Source organism: Myotis myotis, unplaced genomic scaffold, assembly GCF_014108235.1.
Source record: "Myotis myotis isolate mMyoMyo1 unplaced genomic scaffold, mMyoMyo1.p scaffold_m19_p_19, whole genome shotgun sequence".
In the NCBI taxonomy this organism is placed as follows: Eukaryota; Metazoa; Chordata; class Mammalia; order Chiroptera; family Vespertilionidae; genus Myotis; species Myotis myotis.
The window spans coordinates 26,383,044-26,403,995 of NW_023416323.1; the positions used below are offsets into that span (position 1 = coordinate 26,383,044).

The 20,952-nt window shown below is 54.4% G+C and overlaps 1 protein-coding gene and 1 non-coding gene across 5 annotated transcripts in view; both read right to left on the reverse strand.

Moving 5' to 3' along the window:
- Positions 1-20,952, reverse strand: part of VAC14 (VAC14 component of PIKFYVE complex) — a 94,801-nt gene that overhangs the window by 54,611 nt on the left and 19,238 nt on the right. For 2 of the 4 annotated variants that reach the window (XM_036345344.1, XM_036345342.1), the window contains exons 8-12: positions 20,759-20,893; positions 20,135-20,293; positions 15,248-15,311; positions 8,622-8,766; positions 8,085-8,150 (exon numbers count right to left, since the gene is read on the reverse strand). In XM_036345344.1, coding sequence (XP_036201237.1) covers positions 8,085-8,150; positions 8,622-8,766; positions 15,248-15,311; positions 20,135-20,293; positions 20,759-20,893 — 569 coding nt within the window. The remainder of the gene's footprint in view (positions 1-8,084; positions 8,151-8,621; positions 8,767-15,247; positions 15,312-20,134; positions 20,294-20,758; positions 20,894-20,952) is intronic. The other 2 variants (XM_036345343.1, XM_036345346.1) reach the window with 1 other exon arrangement.
- Positions 19,123-19,193, reverse strand: TRNAG-GCC. The gene has a single exon. It is a non-coding gene; the product is annotated as a tRNA-Gly (tRNA).

The window sequence follows — 20,952 nt, forward strand, 5'->3', positions numbered from 1 at the left end:
ATGCCATCTGACGGGAAAGAAATCTTCGGAATTGAGGGGTTGTTTTGGTTTGTTCTGGAGAGTGGATGGAATGAAAATGGGAGTGGAATAAAAACCGAGGCAAGGATATGAGAAGGAAAACAAGCCCCATTCTTCCGGAAGACTGTCCACTTTTGAGCAGGCCGCATTAGTATTCCGGGGAGCGGGGTCAGGACCACACAGAGTTGGAGCTGGATGGGACTGACACAATCCAGTCCAACTGAATTTTAGGGAAGAAAACTGAGGTGAGGAGACGCCATGGACTTGCTGGTCCACAGAGCGGGTCAGCGTGGACCAGAGGCCCGCCCTCCTGCTCCCCATGGGCGCTTCCCACACCGCCCCTCCGCGTCCCGGCCACTGGCCCACTCCTGGATGGGACTGGTGGGAGCTGGGGGCCCTGGGTCAGCGCATAGCCCAGGGCAGCCTCCAGGCAGGTCACAGTCAACTGCTCAGAGAAGGTGCGACCAGACTGTCGCTCTGTCAAGGACAAAATGAGACCCGCACAGTGGGAGGGGCGGCCTGGATAAAGCAGTGCCCCCACCCGCTGGGCCACGGCTCTGCAGTGAGGGCACACCCTGCGTGGGGTTTCAGATGTTCTGGAATCAGACAGACACGACTGCCAATTCTGGCTCCTGGCGGTGTGACCTTGGCAAGCTCCCTCCTCACGCCTGCATTTCCTTTATGTCACACTGGGGAAAATTAAACCCACTCCAGGACTGCCGCAGGCTCGTTAAGACACTGGATGCAATGCCTCCGAACAGCACAGCCACCCCATAAACTTGGGTTTTCGCCCTCTGCTTGTCTCAGTCTCCTCCCACGGACACGGTACCCACCATGGTTTCCGAATGGAGCCAGCAGTGGGGGTGCTGGGCAGGCTGTCATCGGCTCTCAAAGCTGCCCTCCACTGCAGGGGCCTCTAATGAAGTGGGAGCCCTCATTTCTGGGGCAGACACGGAGGGATGGCCAAGTTCCAATAGCAGCCCTCCCTCGGGGACAGGAGAGCGCAGCCCAGTCACCCGGAACCTGAGTCAGGAGAGGAACATGTAGGGACTCAGAGCCTTCCCAGCCTCCCTCACAGCGCAGCGCTCAGGTTTGGGGCCTCTCCCAGTGGGAGCCCACGCAGGAATCCCTGCTGGGAGAGGCCCTTAGCGAGAGATGAGTCCCTGGCCCAGCTGACCAACACAGCAGACCGAAGTGACAGGGCTGCTTAGGAGAAGGGACGTCAAGGGACATGATGGGACCACAGGCCTCTGCCCCCCGAGACAGAGAGCCAAAAGCAGCGCCCCAGTCTGCCCTGGGGCTGTGCCAACTGCCAGTCAGGGTGGCAGAGTGAGCAGTGCTGTCACAGCACAGCGCCAGCCATCCTGCTGGCCACTGACACGCGTCTCTACCTGTGTCTCTGTCAGGCCCTGGGGAGCTTTCCTGTTTTGAGAAGGTTTGAGAAGCTCTTCAGTTCCACTCCACTTCTCCCGGGACCTGGACCATGAAAACAGATGAAGTCCTTTCCTGCTCCCCCAAAGCCGCCCTCAAATCCAGCCCTGCCTATTCCCTGCAGCCTCCCGCAGGTGAGGTGAGTGCCTGAGCAGAGTGGGTTAATGGGCTGAGTTTTACACCAAAGAGCAGAGCTGATAGCCTCTCTTTTCTCAGGATTCAGCCAGGGCTAAATGAGATGTTCCATGGGGCTGAGGACAGGGAAGGCCCCAGGCCCGCCTGGACAGGCCACATCACTCTTGCTTAGGTGTACATGGTACTTTAGTTAGGTGCCTCAAATCACTCTTTAGACCTACCCCTCACCCAGCCTCCTAAGTCATGGCTGCACCCTGGCCTCCTAAGTCATACTGCACCCCGGCCTCCTAAGCCATGGCTGCACCTACCCTCCTAGGTCATGGCTGCACCCCGGCATTGCTCTCCTGCAGTTAGCAGGTTCCTGAGCTGGAAACTCTAGCACTGCCACAAATAATGCCCTCACAATCCTACCCTCCAAATTTCCAGACAGGTGGTTCTCATTCTTTTTTCTGCTTCTATACCAGTCACATAAGCTATAAACTCCCATCAGCAATTCTCTTCGTGGTTACTCTGAAACTAGAGAGAGAAAGGGGGCTTCTTCTAGGCTGGAAACATCTGCTGCAGGTGTTAAGGACACCCCAGTTCTGAGGTGTTGAGCAAAGTCTGGGGAGGTGTGCCCTCTGGGTCTCAATGGAATTGGAAGGTTTTGCTTCTGAGGAAGAGTGTGGCAGCGAGAGGCCCTGATGCGGGTGCTCCGCCAATGACGTCATTCCCCCTCCTTCCCCTAGACGAGCAGCAGCCGGGAGCCTTCCCACCTGCGATGCTGCAAACACAACCTGCTGACAACGGGGTCTTGCTCCTGCCCAGGTAGGCAGCTCCACCTCAGGGTGCGGGGGGCTGGGGAGAAGGCTGAAAAGGGGAGAAGGGCACCAGTTCTGCTGCCCACTGTTTTGCCTTTGCGTTTTCTAAGATTTGGAGATGGATGATCTGCCCGGGGCCTGTGTGGTCCTGAAGACCGGCAGGGACACAGGACAGAGACCAGCTTCTGCCCCGGCTTTTGCTGTTGAAACCAAGGCAGGCAGGATCTGGGGCAACACGGAGCCCATCTTCCTGAGCTCAGTGTCCCTGCCGCTGGGCCCTTCACAGAAATCATCACCAGCACCAGAGCGGCCAACGTTTACCACTTGTTTACACGCGCTGGGCCTGCGCCGAGCATTTTACCTTCATGATCTCATCTGGGAGGGTGGTTCCACTATTACTCTTGGTTTTCGAATAAGGCAGCGGTTCTCAACCTGTGGGTCGCGACCCCTTTGGGGGTTGAACGACCCTTTCACAGGGGTTGCCTAAGACCATCGGAAAACACATATATAATTACATACTGTTTTTGTGATTAATCACGATGCTTTAATTATGTTCAATTTGTAACAATGAAATTGGGGGTCACCACAACATGAGGAGCTGTATTAAAGGGTCGCGGCATTGGGCAGGTTGAGAACCACTGGAATAAGGAAACTGGGCTTGGAGAGGTTAGGTCACTTGCTCAAGGCCAACCAACTAAGTGGCAGAGCCGGGGACAGGACTCTGGGACCTCTAGACCCCACAGCCCTGCTCTCACCACCAGGCTGCACTGTCACTGGAGAGAAAATATTACCAGAAAGGGATGCCACTCAAAATCACAACAAAAATAATGAAACACCAATAGTAAACTTCATACGGAGTAAGACCTACAAAAAAGACCCTGAAACGTTACTAGACAACTTACGTAAACGGGATGAGCCCTGCTCCGGGGTGGGAGAGTGCATCACAGTAAAAAGCCCAATTCCCCGACTTCTCCCTAAAGAACTTGTAACGACAGACAGGCTGTTCCGGTGGCCCAGGATCTTGGCAGGAGCTTTCACTATCCCTTCATTGGCTTATTTTTTGTTCATTCCCACCCGAGGATATTTTTCCACCGATTTTTTTTAGAGAGAGTGGAAAAGGGGGAGAGACAGAGAGGAGAGAAACACTGATGTGAGAGAGAGAGACAACGATTAGTTGCCGCCCACACGAGCCCTGACCTTGGTTGGGGATGGACATGCCTGTAACTGAGATGCGTGCCCTTGACAGGAATGGAACCCAGGGCCCTTCAGTCCACAGGCCGATGCTCTATCCACTGAGCCAAAGCAGCTAGGGCTCCCCATCCCTTTAAATAATGGCCTATGAGGCAAGTGTAGACATCATTAGTCCCATCTATCAAATCCCTGCCCAAGGTCCCTGGAAAGAAGGGGCAGGAGCTAGGATTCAAGCTCAAGTCTGGAGGCCAACTGCCTAGACTAGTGATGGCAAACCTTTTGAGCTCGGCGTGTCAGCATTTTGAAAAACCCCAACTTAACTCTGGTGCCGTGTCACATATAGAAATTTTTTGATATGTGCAACCATAGTAAAACAAAGATTTATATTTTTGATATTTATTTTATATATTTAAATGCCATTTAACAAAGAAAAATCAACCAAAAAAATGAGTTCGCGTGTCACCTTTGCCACGCGTGTCATAGGTTCACCATCACTGGCCTAGACACTATGTTCAGTCAGAGGCAACCAGACTCCCTCCAGGTCTCCCCTAAGACTGAGATAAAAAAAAAAAAAAAAAGTGCTACATTTTTGTTTGTTTGTTTGAAATGTCTTTATTTTTAGAGCAGTGTTAGGTGTACAGCAATACTGAACGGGAGGCAGAGATTTCCCACATACACCTGCTCCTGCATAGCCTCTCCCATTATCACCATCCCCCACCACATTGGTTATAATTGATTAACCTACACTGATGCCATCATTGTCCCCCCAAATCCATAGTTTACATTAGGACTCCTCCTCGTGTACGTTCTGTGGGTGTGGACAAATGTATAATGACAAGCACCCACCATTACACCTTGAGGATTTTAAATGAGGGGTGGGAGATCGCTGTGCTAGGGAGTGGGTGGGGGCGAGGAGTGACCAGAGACCCCTCCTGGGCCAGCCACACCATCAGGAACATGGGCAGAACTCGTCCTCTGGGGCTCACGGGCAGAGCTCACTCAGGTGGCTCAGGCTCGGGAGGCAGCCAACAACCGCATCTTCCCGGCAGGGGGAGAAGGGGCCCGGACCCCCCACCAGCGTCCAGTAGGAAGCTCTGAGCATGTGCCCTGCATTCCACGCTGTTGAATCAGGGCGCACTTGGATCTTTAGCTAATGGGAGGATTTCTATTCTGGTACTAAGAATATCAATTTGACACCTTCAAATTCTTTCTGATGAAAGGGAATTTCAGACAAAGTCTGCAAGGAGCAAGCGGTACTGAGCAAACAGACACTTATCCTGAACAACGGGAAAGCAGAGACAACTGAGAATGTCAGAGGCTGTGTACTACTGAGCTGGCATCGGGACAGAAGGGAGGACCAGTAGCAGACAAGACATACCCGCGGGGCCAGGTGCTGGCGGGACTACAGAACCTGATGGAAGGCAGAGCTAGGTCTCTGCAGCCCCGCCCCTCTCTGAGCCCAACTCTTGCATCATTAACACCTGCTTACACTCTGTCTCCTGAGGCCAGCGGCTCTCACCAAGGGCGAGAAGCATGTGCGTTAATCACAATCATACTGGGAGAGAAAAACATCTGCAACAAGATGATGAATCTAATGTCTCCAGTATACAAAGAGCATCTAGAAATCAATAAGAAAAGTGGACAAAGGGTCTGAGGGCTAAAGGGAGACCTTTCTCAGAATACACGCCCCTTAACACCTCAAACAGAACTCCTCTCAAGAACTTGGAGAACAAGAGGAAGTGGAAAGAAATGAGGAGGATACAATTAGACACGAGCGCCCCATCTCCCCAGCTGGTTCTGATGGGGGCAGCCAGGGCCACATGTGGTGACACACAGGCATGGTAGTTATGTGACTAAGGGAATGGGCTTTGGTTCTGAGTGTGCTCCACCACTTCCCAGCTGTGTGCAGGCGTGCAAGCTACTAAACCTCCCCAGGCCTTCGTTTTCTGAACTGCAAAAAGGACGCTCCCACAGAACTGCCGAGGCCTCTCTCAATACTCTGAGTGAAGGGTGTAGCAGTCCCTGCAGAGTAATGGCTTCAGACAGTAAGCTGCTATTAGGAATCATCCAAGACGTGGGAAAAGCTGTGCCTCGAGGCCCCAGGCTGGACGAAGGGCCTCGCAGGGACTGTTGTGTCCGTTAGACTCCAAGAGCCTTTAATAGGAACCCCCCTCCCACCCCTCCCCCCCCGCGCCCCCCCCCCCCCCCCCCCCCGGTTTGGTTGTGGTCTGATTTGACTGAATGAATGGCCTTTGGAGTCTTGAACCCCAGGGAGCTCTGAGTTGATATCAGGGCTGTTCTAGATATCCCAGGAGAAGGGGGACATTGTCTTGTTCATGGCTGGCTGTCCATTGCCAAGTACCCAGTAAGCCCTCAAAGTTGCCAAAGAGACTGGGCAGGGGACGCTTAGGAATGTGATTCTGGTGAAGAAGCAGGATGTGGCAGAATCAGGACTCACCACTGTTTGCCGAGGTCCCAACCATTCCCCTAGTGGTTCTCAACCTTCTGGCCCTTTAAATACAGTTCCTCATGTTGTGACCCAACCATAAAATTATTTTCGTTGCTACTTCATAACTGTAATGTTGCTACTGTGATGAATCGTTATATAAATATCTGATATGCAGGATGGTCTTAGGCGACCCCTGTGAAAGGGTCGTTTGACCACCAAAGAGGTCGCGACCCACAGATTGAGAACCGCTGCCCTAGAGGGAAAGCAGGGACTCTTTCCTCCGCACCCCACCCCGTAACTGTCCCCAAGAGCAGCTGCAATCCTAGCCGCACCCGAGACCCACATGATGTGTCCCAAAGCTCTGACAACATTTGGAGCTTCAGCAAATGGAGTTTCCACAGCCGAGACCTGAACAGAGCTGTTTAATGGACTGCATCTCCTCCCGCTCCCTCTAAACGCTCACGCACACAAAACCAACCGCAAGCAGAGAGCTGGATGGGATTAAACAACTCCATTTAAAAGACTGAAAACTCAGCTGCTTCCAGGGAGATCCTAGGGAAGGAACCAATCAGCCAAGCTCTTCTCTTCTTTTCTGTATTGAAATGAGGGCTGTGACTGTGCAGTGAGTCACTCTCAATTCAGGCAGAACGGGGCCAAGTCCACCTGGACTCGCACTGCAGTGGTGGGGAAAGGGAGAGAGGGTGTGTGTGCACACGTGTGTGGCTGCTTGAATACGTGTGTATATGTGGTGGGCAGGCCAGAGGGGTCAAGGGCAGATTCCCAGACCATCTGCTTCGGATTTTTCTGGAAAGGCAGAGTACCTTAGAGCAGCGGTCGCCAACCTTTCGGACCGCACGGACCACTGTCTGGCGACCGCTGCCTGAGAGGACTTAGCGGCAGACACCTGCTTGTCTGCATCTCCTTTCAGCTCAGGTTTAGGCTGAGGACAGCTGCCCTGGTACAGGGCCCCACACAAGCCTGGTACCAGCCCAGGGAGGTCCGAGGTGGCTTACTCCACAGGGAGCTGTGAGCCATGTCCCTCTTTCCCCCGTCCTCCAGCCTTGTCCACTCCCACATTCCCAGTGGGCACTGTGGGAGCCTGCAGTCAGGGACCCACATCCTCCTGGAGGACAACAGCTGCCTGGGCCCACAGCTGCCCAGGGCCTGGAGGAAGGAAGCAGGGGTGCGAAGGCACAGAAGCCAGCATCTGACCTGCAGCCTGGAGCTGGCGTGGGGAAAGACGGGATGCCACCCTGGCAAGTGGCAATGCCCCGCTGCAAATCCTGCCCCTGAAAAAGGACTCACCTACCCTAACTCCCCGGAACAGAATGCTGCGAGAATGGTGTGGGGAAAGGGGTGCAGCTGCAGGAGCCCCGAGACGGCAGAAGGGCCCAGAGCCCAGTTCCCCCTACCCCCGCCAGCTTCCCACTCGGGGTTACTCTGCTGCCTGGACTCTGGGCCAGCCTCTCCCCTTGGCACCAGCAGCTCTTGGTGACCCCAACAAAGCAAAGCAGAAGGATCCAGCTTCAAACTTGAGGTCAAAACGGAGCCCAGTTGCAATGCATATCACGACCAGCACTCAGAATGCTCAGTGTGTGCACAGCCTGGCACCGAGGCATGTTCTGAAAAGTATTTCATTCTCACCACCCATGTGCTCTTACTACCCCACTGAACATGGGAGAAAAGAGATGCAGGGTCGAGATGTGACTAGCTCAAGTGCAGGCAATGAAGCAAGGCCAGACCTAGCACTTGGCGCCTGACCCACAGTCATGCTCCCCATTGTCACTCTCCACCGCCTTCCTGGGCCAGCGAGTTCCCTGCGCAGACTGGTTTCCTTGCGGATGCCCTGATCCAGGGTGCCCACAGAGGAGGAGTCCTTATTCTCAAAGCCAAGGGCAGCAAACACAGCTTTCCCTCTGCCTGGTGCATCTTACCAGTTATGAGAACAAGGCACTTTCTGGGTGTTGATTTAAGAGAACAAAATAAGCACCTCAGCTACAAGATCCATTCAAAGGGATGGCCAGGAAGCCACGTCACAGGGGAGTGGTGTGTGGACTTACCTCGTCGGATTCATCCGACAGCGTCTGCAGGAGGATGGGGAAGAGGCTGTCTGTGTGCCGGAACATCTGCGGAGCAGAGAGCAGAGCACCGTGAGCTCTCCCTTGCTCCAGGCCAGGGGTCCTCAAACTATGGCCCACGGGCCACATGCAAATACAAATATTGTATTTGTTCCCGTTTTGTTTACTTCAAAATAAGATATGTGCAGTGTGCATAGCAATTTGTTCATAGTTTTTTTTTAAACTATAGTCCAGCCCTCCAACGGTCTGAGGGACAGTGAACTGGCCCCGTTTACAAAGTTTGAGGACCCCTGCTCCAGGCCCTGGCTCAGCTCAGACAGGGTCCCCTGCATGGACCACCTTCCCCACCCCCAACACTGATGGTTCCTCAAGCACCTGTCACCCCCCTGCTTGTCAGGGTTTCTCCAGAACTGCAATGACCCAAACCCGACCAAGCAGGGGCAAGCCCTCGAGACCAAGGTGGACCCGGAAAGCGCCCCGGGCTGGAGGGACCTCGGGGCCCACGAGGTGGGGGCTCACCTTGCGGGGCGTCTTGATGTAGAGGTGGTAAAGCCACTTGAGCACGGCGATCCGGGTCATCATGCCAATGGCCATGTCGCTGAGGTGGCAGTTCAGCACCTGCACAATCCCGTCGAGGTGGAGGGTGACGGGGGCCCTCTCTGTGCTGGGGGCGAGACCGAGGAGTTGAGGCCACGGCAGCTTCCCCAGCGAGCACAGCCCCACCCGGCCCCGCACACTCAGAACCACGTCCTGCCCGCTCTCTGGGCGTAGAGCGCAGACGGCACACACCGCCGCCAGGCCTTCTCTCTCCCTCCTGGGAACCACACTGGGAGGAAGAGGGCCAGGCTCCTGGGGCCCACCCACTCCCTTTTCTTGACCAGCACTAGCCTGGTGGTGATGACAGGAAACCTCTCCAGTGTCACTGGGCTGGGCCCCGGCAGACCTCAGCACGTTCAGTCCAGACCCTCTGTGGTAAGTACCACCGTGTCCAAAGCCCAGGAAAAGGCCCCGATGACAGCCCTTAGCCCCACAGCGCCTTCCCAAGGCACCTGGGGAACATTTCTCAAGGGAGAACAGGGACTGTGGCTTTTGCCTGTTGTCCCCCAGGGCACTCAGCACAGGGCAGCCTGAGTGAGAAGCCTTGCGTTGCCCTGAAGCTGTGACATTCCCGTTAGCCGAAGTCAGCCTCGGCCTGAGAAACGCAGCTGTGCAGAGGGACAGCTTTGTCCCTCTGTGCTTTGCTTCAGAGGGACACAGACTCGGCCTTACTGGCAGAAGCCCTGCTGGTCTCCAGGCAGGGAGTCGCGCTGGGCAGCCGAGAAGGCTGGTGCTGCTGGGACATGGGCCAGAGGCCGGAGTTTTCGGGGATGGGGCTGGCATGGGCAGGAAACCTGAGGCTGCTAGGGAGGGGCTGCTCTCCCACCGAGGCGTTACACTGCACTCGCCCACGGGTGCCACGAAGGGGTGACAGGGCCCTTTCCCGAGGACGAGGCCGGCCTCAGTTCCCGCCGTACAGAATGGCCTCCCGTGGTATTTCCAGGCTGCTCAATTATTCATTGGCACCAGGAGCTCCAGCCTGTGCTTCCCTAACTCGCCTGCAGCTTCTCTGAAGCACATTTGATGTGAATTCCTAAAGGGCACGGCTCTGAGCTGTGTAAGTGCTAAACGGAACTGCTACTTAATATGGTTTGATGGTTCCCCATAGCGCTCGTTTCGGGGGCTACCCTGGGCACTTCCATCCTCTGACAGCAAAAGGCCTGAGCCTCTGGCCAGGGCTGCCACTGAGATTTCCCCGGGAGCCCCGAGGTGGGAAGTTCCTGGGGTCTCCCGAGGACACCCAGCATCCAGGTCCTTAGTGGCCTTAGACAGACAGGGAACTCCCGCAGAGGCAGACAGTCGGGGCGGCACCCGTGGGCTCTCACCACCCTCTCACTCAACCTCTTTCATGCTCACTGTCCAAGAGAAATACAATGGGAGCCACACATGGAATTTTACGTTTTCTGGTTTTGTATTAAAAAGTAAAAAGGAACAGGGGAAATGAATACATTTTAATTAACCCAATATACCCCAAATATTACCGTTTCAACATGTAACTGATATGAAATATAGAGGTCATTAATAAGGGACCGTATATTTTTTTCTTTGAAACCCAGTGCGTTTCATGGTGACTGCACAGCTCGGGAGCCACGCGGGACAGTGGCTTCCGCATGGACAGCACAGCTCCACAGCAGCAGGCTGGCAGCCCATCCAGGGTTCCCTAAGCATTTTCTCTTTGTCTAACGACTTCCTAGACAGTCCCTCTCCCTGCCAGGATCTACTTCCTGTCTTATCTCCAAGTCCTGCTTTTCCCATCCTGCGGGCCCCCACCGGCTCTCTGCGGGGAGCTCCCTCTCAGCTCCTCTCCCTGCCAGAGGGTTAGGGGTTAGGGTTAGGGACCCTGGACTGCGGGACTCCAGGAGCCGACACAGCCCAAGGCCTCACCAAGGCAGGAGCTCGGAGGCAGTGGGGAATGAACAGAAACCAACCCTCCTCCGCCCCGGCTTCCCTCACCCCCAAGCCGGAGGTCAGGCCTGGTGAGTCCCTTTCCCCAGCAGGAGAGCCACGCTCTGGCTGCCAGCTGGAAGGAGTACCCTGTGCCTGCCCCATTCTTAGTTAAAATGACTCCCCTGGGAGGAAGGGCCTTGTGTCTACTTTCCTGGGGACTCAGAGCTGCATGGTGCAGCACTGGCATTGTCCTGAGCTGCTGGTGGGGAGGAAGGCAGGGCCAAGGCCAGCTCCCACTACTCCACTCGCAGTTCAGGCCCCGTGGTGTGTATGAACCTCGGGCTGGGGGGTGGGGGAGACGCAGGGTTCTGGTAACAATGAGGAAGATGTGATACTGGAAATGGTAACTCACATTTCTTGGGTAAACACTCTTGTCAGGCACTGTGCTGAGCTCTGTACCTGCAGAGCCTCACTTCCCTCAGAGGCCCATTCAATGTTATTCCCATTCTGTAGACCAGGAAGCGGAAGCACAGAGACATCCGTAACCTGTCCAAGGTTACACACAGGAAGTGGTGGAGCTGGCGTTCTGAATTTGGGCAGTCTGAGTCCAGGCTGGCCTTCCTGACCACACGGACCCCCTGCCCGAAAGGGCCAGGCTCAGGAGAGTCCGTGGTGGCATCGCTTCCAACTGTCCCCTGGCAGGGGCAGCAGGATGGCAGCACCACATGTGGAGGAAGAAAGGGGCTGTCACACACACTTTTCAGTGTATCTTCTTATCAGGAGGGCAGACAAAGTCTCCATGAGGGAGAGGGGACACTGGAGAAGCTGGTGTCTATGGGGGACACCCCAAGTCTAGTGATCCCCAGGCTGGACGGTCCTGAGATGCTTCCGGCCAGCTCAGTGTCTCTGAGGGCAGAAAGCAAGCATCAGCCCATGGTGGCATCTCCCTCAGGTGCCCTTTGTCAGGGCCAAATAACAAAGAGAGGATTTTAAGGAGTCTGCATACGAACTGGCATAAGAGTCTCTGACTCTTCTCACAGCAAATGCCAGCCACAGCACACCTCCCAGACGTGGGACCTTCAGGCTGCTGGAGGGGTAGGCATCAACCACACTATGTAACTGAAAGGACCTCACAGTTCACCGAACCGGATCCTTCAATGCACAGATGAGGAAACTGAGGCTGAGAGAGGCACCGAGAACTCCTTTCTCAGCTGGAGACACTCTCCCGGGTGTCACGTCCGTGACTGGCTGGAGGTGAAGGTCGAGGGAAGCAGCACACACCGGGAGACTGATCTCGGTGTCGGGAAAGGGAGAACTGATGATCCCACCTGCCTCCGAGGCGGCTCTGGGCTGCTGTGTGCTCGGCTCTGAGCATGCTCAGTGGGGAGCGAGGACCCTGGAAAGCGGGCACCTCCTGGGGAGCGCACGCTGCGTGGCGTGCTCGGCCCGAGCTGCTGGGCTGGAGCCTGACATGGGGCACCCCTGCCCTGGTTTACTCAGTTTAAAGTACGTTTCTGCGTGGGTTCCAACAAGTCTAGACCAATCACTCTTGGGGCTCCTGAGTTATTTCAAGGTGTCGCAAAGCCCCACTTTCGCTGAGCATTTTTTCATAAAGCATCTCATAACGAATGTCTTGCTTGTGTGTGTGCTACAATTTCCAAATGCATGGCGCTGCAGTGGCTATTAAAATACCTCTTTACTGAATAATGCTTCCAATACTACCTATAAATAACGGTAAATTCCAGGGGTTCTCTCTGGGAGGCAGCACTTTATTTCTGTAATGTCTAACTCTTTATAGCACTCACATGTCATATCTCAAAAGGAAGCTAAAACTGAAAAAAAAAAAGAAAAAAAAAAGAGTTGTTTCTACCTTTTTTCCAATCAGCAGATGCTAAAAGTTGGGAAACACAATTTCTAGATCCAAGTGCTTGCCTAGTTTATGTGCAGGGCCCCCGGCTTTACAGGGACCTGAACTGAATGCCCGACGACCCCATGGCCCTCAGCATCAGAGCAGAAGCCTGCTCACACGGCAAAGCCGTCCAGGGCTCCCGTGTCGGGGAGCTCACGGGCCAATGTGCAGAGCTCCTGCAGCTCTCCAGCCACGAGCAACAGAGGTTACCGCGTGGGCTCTGGAGTCAGACAGACCAAGCTGGAGTGCCAACATGGCCACTAATTAGCTGACTGACTCTGGGCAAAAGTTAACCTCTCTGGGCCTGTTTCCTTATTTGTAAAGTGGGGCTAATAACAAGGTTCTCGTGATAACAATTCCAGCAGAAAGTGTACAGTGCTTTCTGTGGGCCAGGCCCGTCCTATGCTCTGTACACGGCTCAGCTCACTTAGGCTCAGGCCTTTATGAAGTCGGTGCCATCATCACACCCGTCTCCAGACGAGGAAGCCGAGGCAGGGAGCGGCCAAGCTGTTTGCCCAGAGCCACACACCAGGCAAGGCGGAGTCAGGATGTACGCCTAGAAAGTGGGACTCCCCTACGAGAGAGGAGGACCTGCCTGGTGCAGAGAGAGAGAGAGAGAGAGAGAGAGGTGCAGGTACACGGACTCCCATGGACTAGGACAGTGGTCAGCAAACTCATTAGTCAACAGAGCCAAATATCAACAGTACAATGGTTGAAATTTCTTTTGAGAGCCAAATTTGTTAAACTTAAACTATATAGGTAGGTACATTGTTATTAACTTAATTAGGGTACTACTAAGGCTTAGGAAGAGCCACACTCAAGGGGCCAAAGAGCCGCATGTGGCTCGCGAGCCGCAGTTTGCCGACCACGGGCCCAGGACGATCCCTGTAGCCTCGGTTACAGTGACGCGTCTGCAACAGGCCCCTCTGCTGTCAGTTTGCCCTCTCCCTCACCTATCCTCCCCCGGCTGCCAGAGGGTCTTCTAAACCACAGGTCTGGCCCTCACTCCGCCGGTACTGCTGGCTCCCACAGCCCCCAGAACACAAGTCTATGTCCTCTGTGGGACACTTGTCTCCCTGCTTCTCCATCCAGACCTCACCCCACGTTCCAGAATTCGCCCCCCACACCTGCCCCCTTAACCGCTCTAGGGGATGTTCAGAGCCACCTTGGACAGAGCTCCTGACTGGCCCTCTCACTCACTTGCCCCTCCTTCCCACTTGGGAAATGACACCACGGTATCCTGATTTGGCTCAAGCCCCAAACCTAGAAGTTATTCTTTCTGTCACTTCTCTCCTTTCACTCCATCCCACTGGCAGATTCTGTCAGTTCTACCTTCAAAACAGATCTCAGATCTATCCAACTTCCTCCCTACGCTGCCACCCCTTCAGGCTGCGCCTCTAGCCCTCCTGAGCAGTCTGTATGCTCCCGAATCCTTCCTACGTCAGTTCTCTGCACAGCAGCCGGGGATCTCCTGTCCCTCCTCGGCCCTAACATGCAGAGAATAACAACACGGACCCCATGGGATTTAAACATCGGCAAAGTCTAATGATGTGACACAAAGCAGCCGGCACGGCTTAGGAAGCACGCAGCCACCGAGTGTTCATCCCCGTCAGCCACCATTCCAGCCGCAGCTCAGGCGCCATCGCTTGCCCCCAACACCGGAGTCCCCTGTCATAGCAATCACTACCCTTTCTGGTAACTTCCTGATTATTTCTCTGCCTCCCCACAGAGAACCTCAAGGTCAAAGACCATGTTCAGGGGCGGTATCTCCCCCTTGGAACCTGCACGGCTGAGCACAGGCAGGTGCTGGAGCGCACGACAACTAACTGAAACGAGTGAACGAAGGATGCTTATTGGTTTGCCTGAACAACTTGCAAATGGTCCTAGGAGTAGTGCGTGTTTGTAATCAGTACCTGCACACTTAGAAAACAGACACAGGGTCCTTAGAGAGAAGAATAAATGGAAAGTGATGTAAAAGGAGGAAGATCCTAAGGGTCTGGGGAGAACAGAGCCTCCTGGGATTGAGTGCGTTTTTCCTTCCTGAGGGACTGGTTTCTAGGCCTGAGTTCAAAGGGAAGAAACCCTTTGCAGGAGCATCGCCATCCACTCCGGCCTCACCAGTGCCCATTCCACCCAAGGAAAAAGCGAGATGGGCCACGTCCTCAGAGTTACTCCGACAAGGACAGCACGGTGACGATTTCTTCCCCAGGGGAATGCCGTCACCCTCCAGACTCCAGCGGGGGCTGGAAGGAAGGGAATGATCTCACTGCTTGGCCTGCACTGCCCCCATGTGGAAGGCTGTGCAATCACACCGACCCAGGAGCCTAGACGAGGACAGCTCCTGCTGCCCACACAGTCCGTGTCCATGCACTTGGACTCAACCAGTTGCCGCCTGTAATCCAGACTGTCTTCAAACAGCCTTCCCGTGTCAGTCTTGTCAGCCCCACATTCTCCTGGACAAGCAAAAGGTGCTGGGTAGCGGTGTCTGTAAGTGTCCTACTGCGGTCACCACGTGTTAGTTATGCTTCTGACCTCCAGGAGCGTCTAACCCCCACTCCCCTCCGACAGCTGTCTGTCCATCAGAGCTGGGTGGGGTGGGCGTTCTCCGTGTCTCAGACCCCTCATCAGGCACCTCCGGGGCCGTAAGTGGTGGCCCCACGCAGTTTGCCGCGGGTCTTCATTGCAGTTTCCTGCACCCAGAGGTCTAGGCTGCTGGCTTTCCACAAACACCTCTGGCTGAACACCCACTCACCTGGCTGGAGAGAAGACACTGACGCCGCTACTGAAGCTGGAGTCACAAGACACATCGGGGCCTCCTGGGAGAGCAAGAGGAACAACGTGTCATGCCAACGGCTGCTGGGGTCTTTCGAATGAACAAGATCCCGGTTATAAAAACACAGACTCTCGGTCCCCCACACCTTGATTCCAGCCCTTGACAAGGAACATGGCTCTGGAGCCCTGAGGACCCAAGGCCTGCTCAAGCCCCAAAGCGTGGGGAGAGGACCCAGGCTTGTATGAGTTTAGGCACGTGACCTCGCAAGGAGCGGGACCAGCACCGGACACATCCGGGAAGGTCAGAAGGGCCTTCTGGCCCGAGGGCACGGATGTTCAACGTGACTTCTGGGACGCTCAACATCGCTAGCCACCAGGGACATGTAAAGCAAAACTGCAATGAGACGCCATTTCACACCCACGAGGATGGCTAACATACACGAGAGGCAACGGTAACACCTGGTGGTGAGGACGGGGGAAACTGGAAGCCTCAGACACTGCTGCTGGGAATGGACACCAGACTGGCAACTCCCGGAAAGGCTGAACAGCTGCCAGCTCTAAGGAAGGCTGTCCCTTCTCCATTTATCTAGCAATCTACCCATCCATCTGTCTGGACCCATAGATACTTTCTTCTGTGGGTTCAAATTAAAACTATTATTACTTATATTGTTCAAATGGCACCAGCCTTGGCCTCTGAGCAGTTTTAAATTATACAAGGAAAGCCTTTTCCCACTCTAAAAATGTCAAAAACAAAGCCAAGCCGTCGCTCCTCAGCCTCTGATCGTCACTCTCCGCGCAGGAAACTGCTGAACCAGTTAGGCAGGTGCCCTCTCATCTTTTGCTAATCCTCCTTTCTGTTTTGGAAACATAAACGGAATCAGAGACTGTCTTTTGTTACTTGCTTTTTTCACTTTGTACTATGTCTTAGAGCGATGCCATTCTAGGTATGGATGTGAAGCTACCCTCACCTCCCTAGTAAGGGGACCTTCATTTCACTTTAACAGAAAATCTGAGCTGAGAGAACCTTTGGGGGATGTGGCACAGCGCGGTGGGGGCAGGAAGGGCTGGGCATGAGCTGGACCTGCTGAGCAGCCCCAGGGACAGGGAGTGTGTGGTGAAGGGGAAGGGGGGTAGGGGCAGGCCGGCCTGGACCAGTAGCCTGGAAAAGCAGCTGGAGCTCCATGCCTCTGGCAGCCTCTTCCCTCTTGTCTTTCAGAAACACACCTATTTATAGATGAAATGATGTGATGTCGGAAGCTGGCTTCCAATTAATTTCGATTGTTTCCTAATTTCATTTACATCTCTCCCGTGCTTCCTTATGCACGAGGGTAAGCATTTCTCCAGGATCCCATGAACACGGGGGCTGCTGGTAGAATGTTCAGGCATCTGACACCCCAACAAATATTGCCAAGTGCCCTTTAGGAAGGTCCTACCGATATATATTCAAGAATGGAGGCGTAGTCATTCCCACAAAGCCCCACAGGGATACCAGTAATCTTCTAAATGTTTGCCAAGCCGAATAAAAACCATACATTGTTTTCCTTTGCAATTCTGGGACCCCAGTCAGGCCAAGCACCTTTGGCTGCCCTTTGTATTAATTTCCTTGCCAGAGAACCGCAGTGTAAACATCGCTATGAGCAGAGACTCTGAGGCCCCTGGGGCTGGGTGTGAGCCTGACTCCCCTCTTTCTGGCTGTGCGACCCTTGACTTTTCCTCACCTGTATAATGGGGTGATGACAGTGTCAACACCACAGGCTTGCTATGACCATAAATGGGCTACCATCTGTTAGGTGTTTAAAAGGAAAAACCTTACCTATTTATTTCCTAAGAAAGAAATTCTTAAATAGTTAAGGCCTTTGATGCACGCTGCTAAATATATTTGCCAGACAATATATTTAACTTGTTTACTTTTTGCTTTCACCCAGTAGGAATGTCTCTGTTTCTTCCCCAAAATCTCTACAGGGAACGTGTATTTCCTTTATAATTAGAGTATAAAATGGGGGTGAGGATGGGGGGAGAGTGGAAGCTAAAGAGAAAGAAAGGATCCAGTTCAAATAACCTCCCTGAAGCCTGGCAGCTGGCCCTGTGATCATGCCCAGAGTCACATGGTGACTCACCTGCAGACCTGCCCTGAGCTCCTGCAGGCAGGTTCCAGGCCTCATCGCCTGCATCTGCAGAGCCCACAGGAGGTGCTGACACACCCACTGCATCAGAACTCTGCAATGGATGGGCCCATCACATGCTGCCCAGTCACCAGCCCTCCACGGGAGCCCTATTTATAGCTCTGCTCCTCACTTGCCACATGAACCTCAATCCCAACCCTCTCCGTTCCCTCCTTTAGGACCCAGCAGGGGCCCATTACCACCTGGGCAAGGCTGGTGATAAAAACAAGGGGACACTGCTAAGGAGATGATCTATTATAACCGGAAGGAAAGCAACCAGACACTAAAGCGCCCGTAACTGAGTGCCTCTCTCATGTGCTAAGAGCTTTACATGCAAAGCTCTTGTCTGAAACTCGCCATCACCCTGCGGGCTGTGTTATCACTGCTGCCCTCTTCAACAAAGATGGAAGCTGAGGCACAGAAAGACCAAGCCACTGGCCCAAGGCAACAGACAGGTAGTTAATAGAGCTGGACACCGGCAGGCGGTTCTGGCCCCAGAATCCAGGCCATGACACCTGCGACAATTGGGGAAGTCACGGAGAGGGACAGGGAAGACACATCACGTGCCACAGGAACTCAGAGTCAGAGAGGGACCCTGCCCTGGACCCCCACCAGCAGCAGGGCTGCGGGAGAGCCAGAGAAAGCAGAGAGGCCTGGGCGCAGTGTGGCACCCACGTGAGCCTGCCCGACCGGAGCCTGTGGAGAGGCGAGGGAGCAGTGTGCGTGAGTTGTGTGTGTGAGTGCGTGCTCGCCCACAGAGGGCCTGGCGGACAAGCCTCCCGTGGGTGTGGCCCAGAGGCGTGCCGTGGGACGCAGCGACAGACTGAGCCAGGAGGGAGACACAGGTGAGGGAGAGCAGGCAGGAGGCTCTTGCCTTCTCCAGGAGGACCCGGTCGGAAGAGAGGAACAGAACAACTGGAGGAAGGGCGCAGGCTGGGATGCACCCGTCAACTAGTTAAATCCTCACTCTGCTGGCCTGCTGGCACCTTCTCCTGGCGCCTTGGTAAAGTGCTGGTTAGTTACAAGCAGGGCTGGAGTGGATGCGGAGCCCAAATTAGCTGTTGCCATCTCCGGGAACTACCGTAAAGTGAGCTCTGTGTCTGCCGAAAGGCTGTTTATGAGGCAGTAAAATCGGAAGCCAAGTTGCCTGCATGCATCTTGGTTAAGATAAGATTCTCCTGAGCAGGGAGCTAAAACATGAGATGATTATGCCGCCTTGGGCAGGAATGGAACCCGGGCCTCCTGGGTGGCAGGCAGGAATTCTACCACTGAGCCACCAACGCTCCAGCTGGTTTCCCAGCCGCTACCACGACGACAGGCTGGTGGTTCCTTTCCAGAGGCCTGGCTGGTTGCCACATAAGCAGACCTACTTCTGCCCCACCCTGTATACGCTGTATGACCTCAAATACACATAATGCAGAAAACACGCCAAAATTGTAACACTGACTGCCTCTTGGTGGGAACAGTCCTGCTTCTTTATATTTTCCCCCCACTTTCCAAATTTTCTAAAACGAGAATAAAAAATGAAAAGATGAAAAAATACTCAGACATCCGTGAAAGTTCACAAAATATGTCTCTGCCTGAGATTCTTCTAATATCTCTCGGAAAGAAAGCTCCTGCCTTGGGAGGCTCCTACTCACTTATCTCCTCAAGTTTTCTTTTTCAAGGAGCTGCCAAAAAAGGTTCCAGCTGCTGCATTGGCCGGGAATCGAACCCGGGCCTCCCGCGTGGCAGGCGAGAATTCTACCACTGAACCACCAATGCTCCAGCTGCGTGCTGCTCTGCCTCCAGCTGTTTTGCTACTGTGGCCCACAGAGGCCAGGCCCCGCTGTAACGTGACACCGGAAAGAATCCGGCATGCCCCACCCATGGGAGGAGGCCCAGGGGCACGTGTGCCTGAAATGCTCAGACAGAGTGGCCATGGGAGAAAACGTGTGTGATTCTTTCGGCTCCTGGGGGGAAGTCCCAGGCTTACAGATCTGAGTAGGCTCCGTATCAATTTACTCTCTGGCTGATTCTGTAAAGGAGAACATCACCCCAAAGTTGACCAGTGACCTCTCAGTGAGGACAGACATCCAAGAGAGAAAAACAGTCAGCTCTAGATGACATTTAGAGGGTCAAACTCCGGACTCCCATCGGCAGAAACATGGTTTTCTTCATGTTACGGAGAAACAAGACAATGATGTTAAAGGAGTCTGAAAGGAGAGCAGCGCCATTTCACTTTTTAAAGACACTGATTCTGACAGAATTCCCACGGACTGACTAAGCCCCCTCTGTGAGGATGACGGGCGCAGTAAGAGCAGCCAGCTTCTGGGTTGCTGCGTGTCTACAGCCAAGATTCAAGAGACCTGTACTGCCACACTCCACCCTTCCCACACAGAAAACAATTTCTGTAGCTGAGCCCAGGGAAAGATTAAGGAGAGGAGTAATGGTTTTTAAAACAAAAGGGTTAAGAGCACAGGTTCTGTAGACAGACTGCCAAGGTTCAAATCCCAACTCTGCTATTTAGCAACTGCCAGGTCCTGGTCGTGTTATCTACCTTCCCGTGTCCGTCTGTAGAATGGGGACAATAGCACTTCCTATCTTATTGGGTTGTCATGAGTTAACATATGGGAAGTAGTCAGTGAGGTCCCAAATCAACTACGACCTCTGGTTCCCTGGTGCCCGGCCTGGGAGGTGGGGGGCAGGAGGCAAAGCCTACTCACCACTGCCTGTCCCCTCCTGCTTCGCCAAGGAGTCGTCGGGGTTGGGGTCTGCCTGCCTCTGCACCGCTGGCTTTGGCTCCTCAGGCTCGTCATCCTCAGGGGTGACCAGCTTCATCAGGCTCTGGTTGCACACGTTGGCCACCTCCTTGATGCCTGGGCCCACTGATGTAAGGAGCATCCCCATCGGGGGCTTCCCTAGCCCGAGTGCACCGGCATCGGTCAGGGCTCGGTCCCCTTCAGAGGCATGTTAGTGGGCAGACAGGCAGTCTGAACAGTGTGCATGTCCTCCTGCCACACCGGTGTCCCCTCAGGATGCTCCTGTGACTTGTAGGGCCCCTTCCCGGTGGACGTCCCACCAACAGGATTTCCCCACCCTGCTGGGCAGTGTGAGCTCGGGTTGGAAGTGTGGGCCCAGGGAGCTGCTCCAGATCTGTAAGCAGGGACAGCTTCGGTACTGTCTTGGCGCTCCCAGTCTGTGTTCAGCAATACCGCCTGTTCCCTTGGTCCCAGGGACTATTTGGAGGTGACCCATCCCAAGGGAGACCCACCCCCACTCCAGGGTCCTGCAGCTTTACAGCGCCCTGTGGGGCTGCTCTCGTTTCCCTTCTCCAGAGCAAAGGATACTTTTCTTGCGGTCGTCGTAGGCCAGGCAGGGCAAGACGGCGGTCAGGATCCCAGAGGAGTAGGGCAGCATGGCCCGGCCGGCCAGCTGGATGAACTCCCTCATCCAGCACATGGCTGTCAGCTGGATCAGGTCGTCTGGCAGAGGGAGGGGAGGGTTCCAGGACGGTCAGCATGAGCAGCGAGATGCTCCCTCC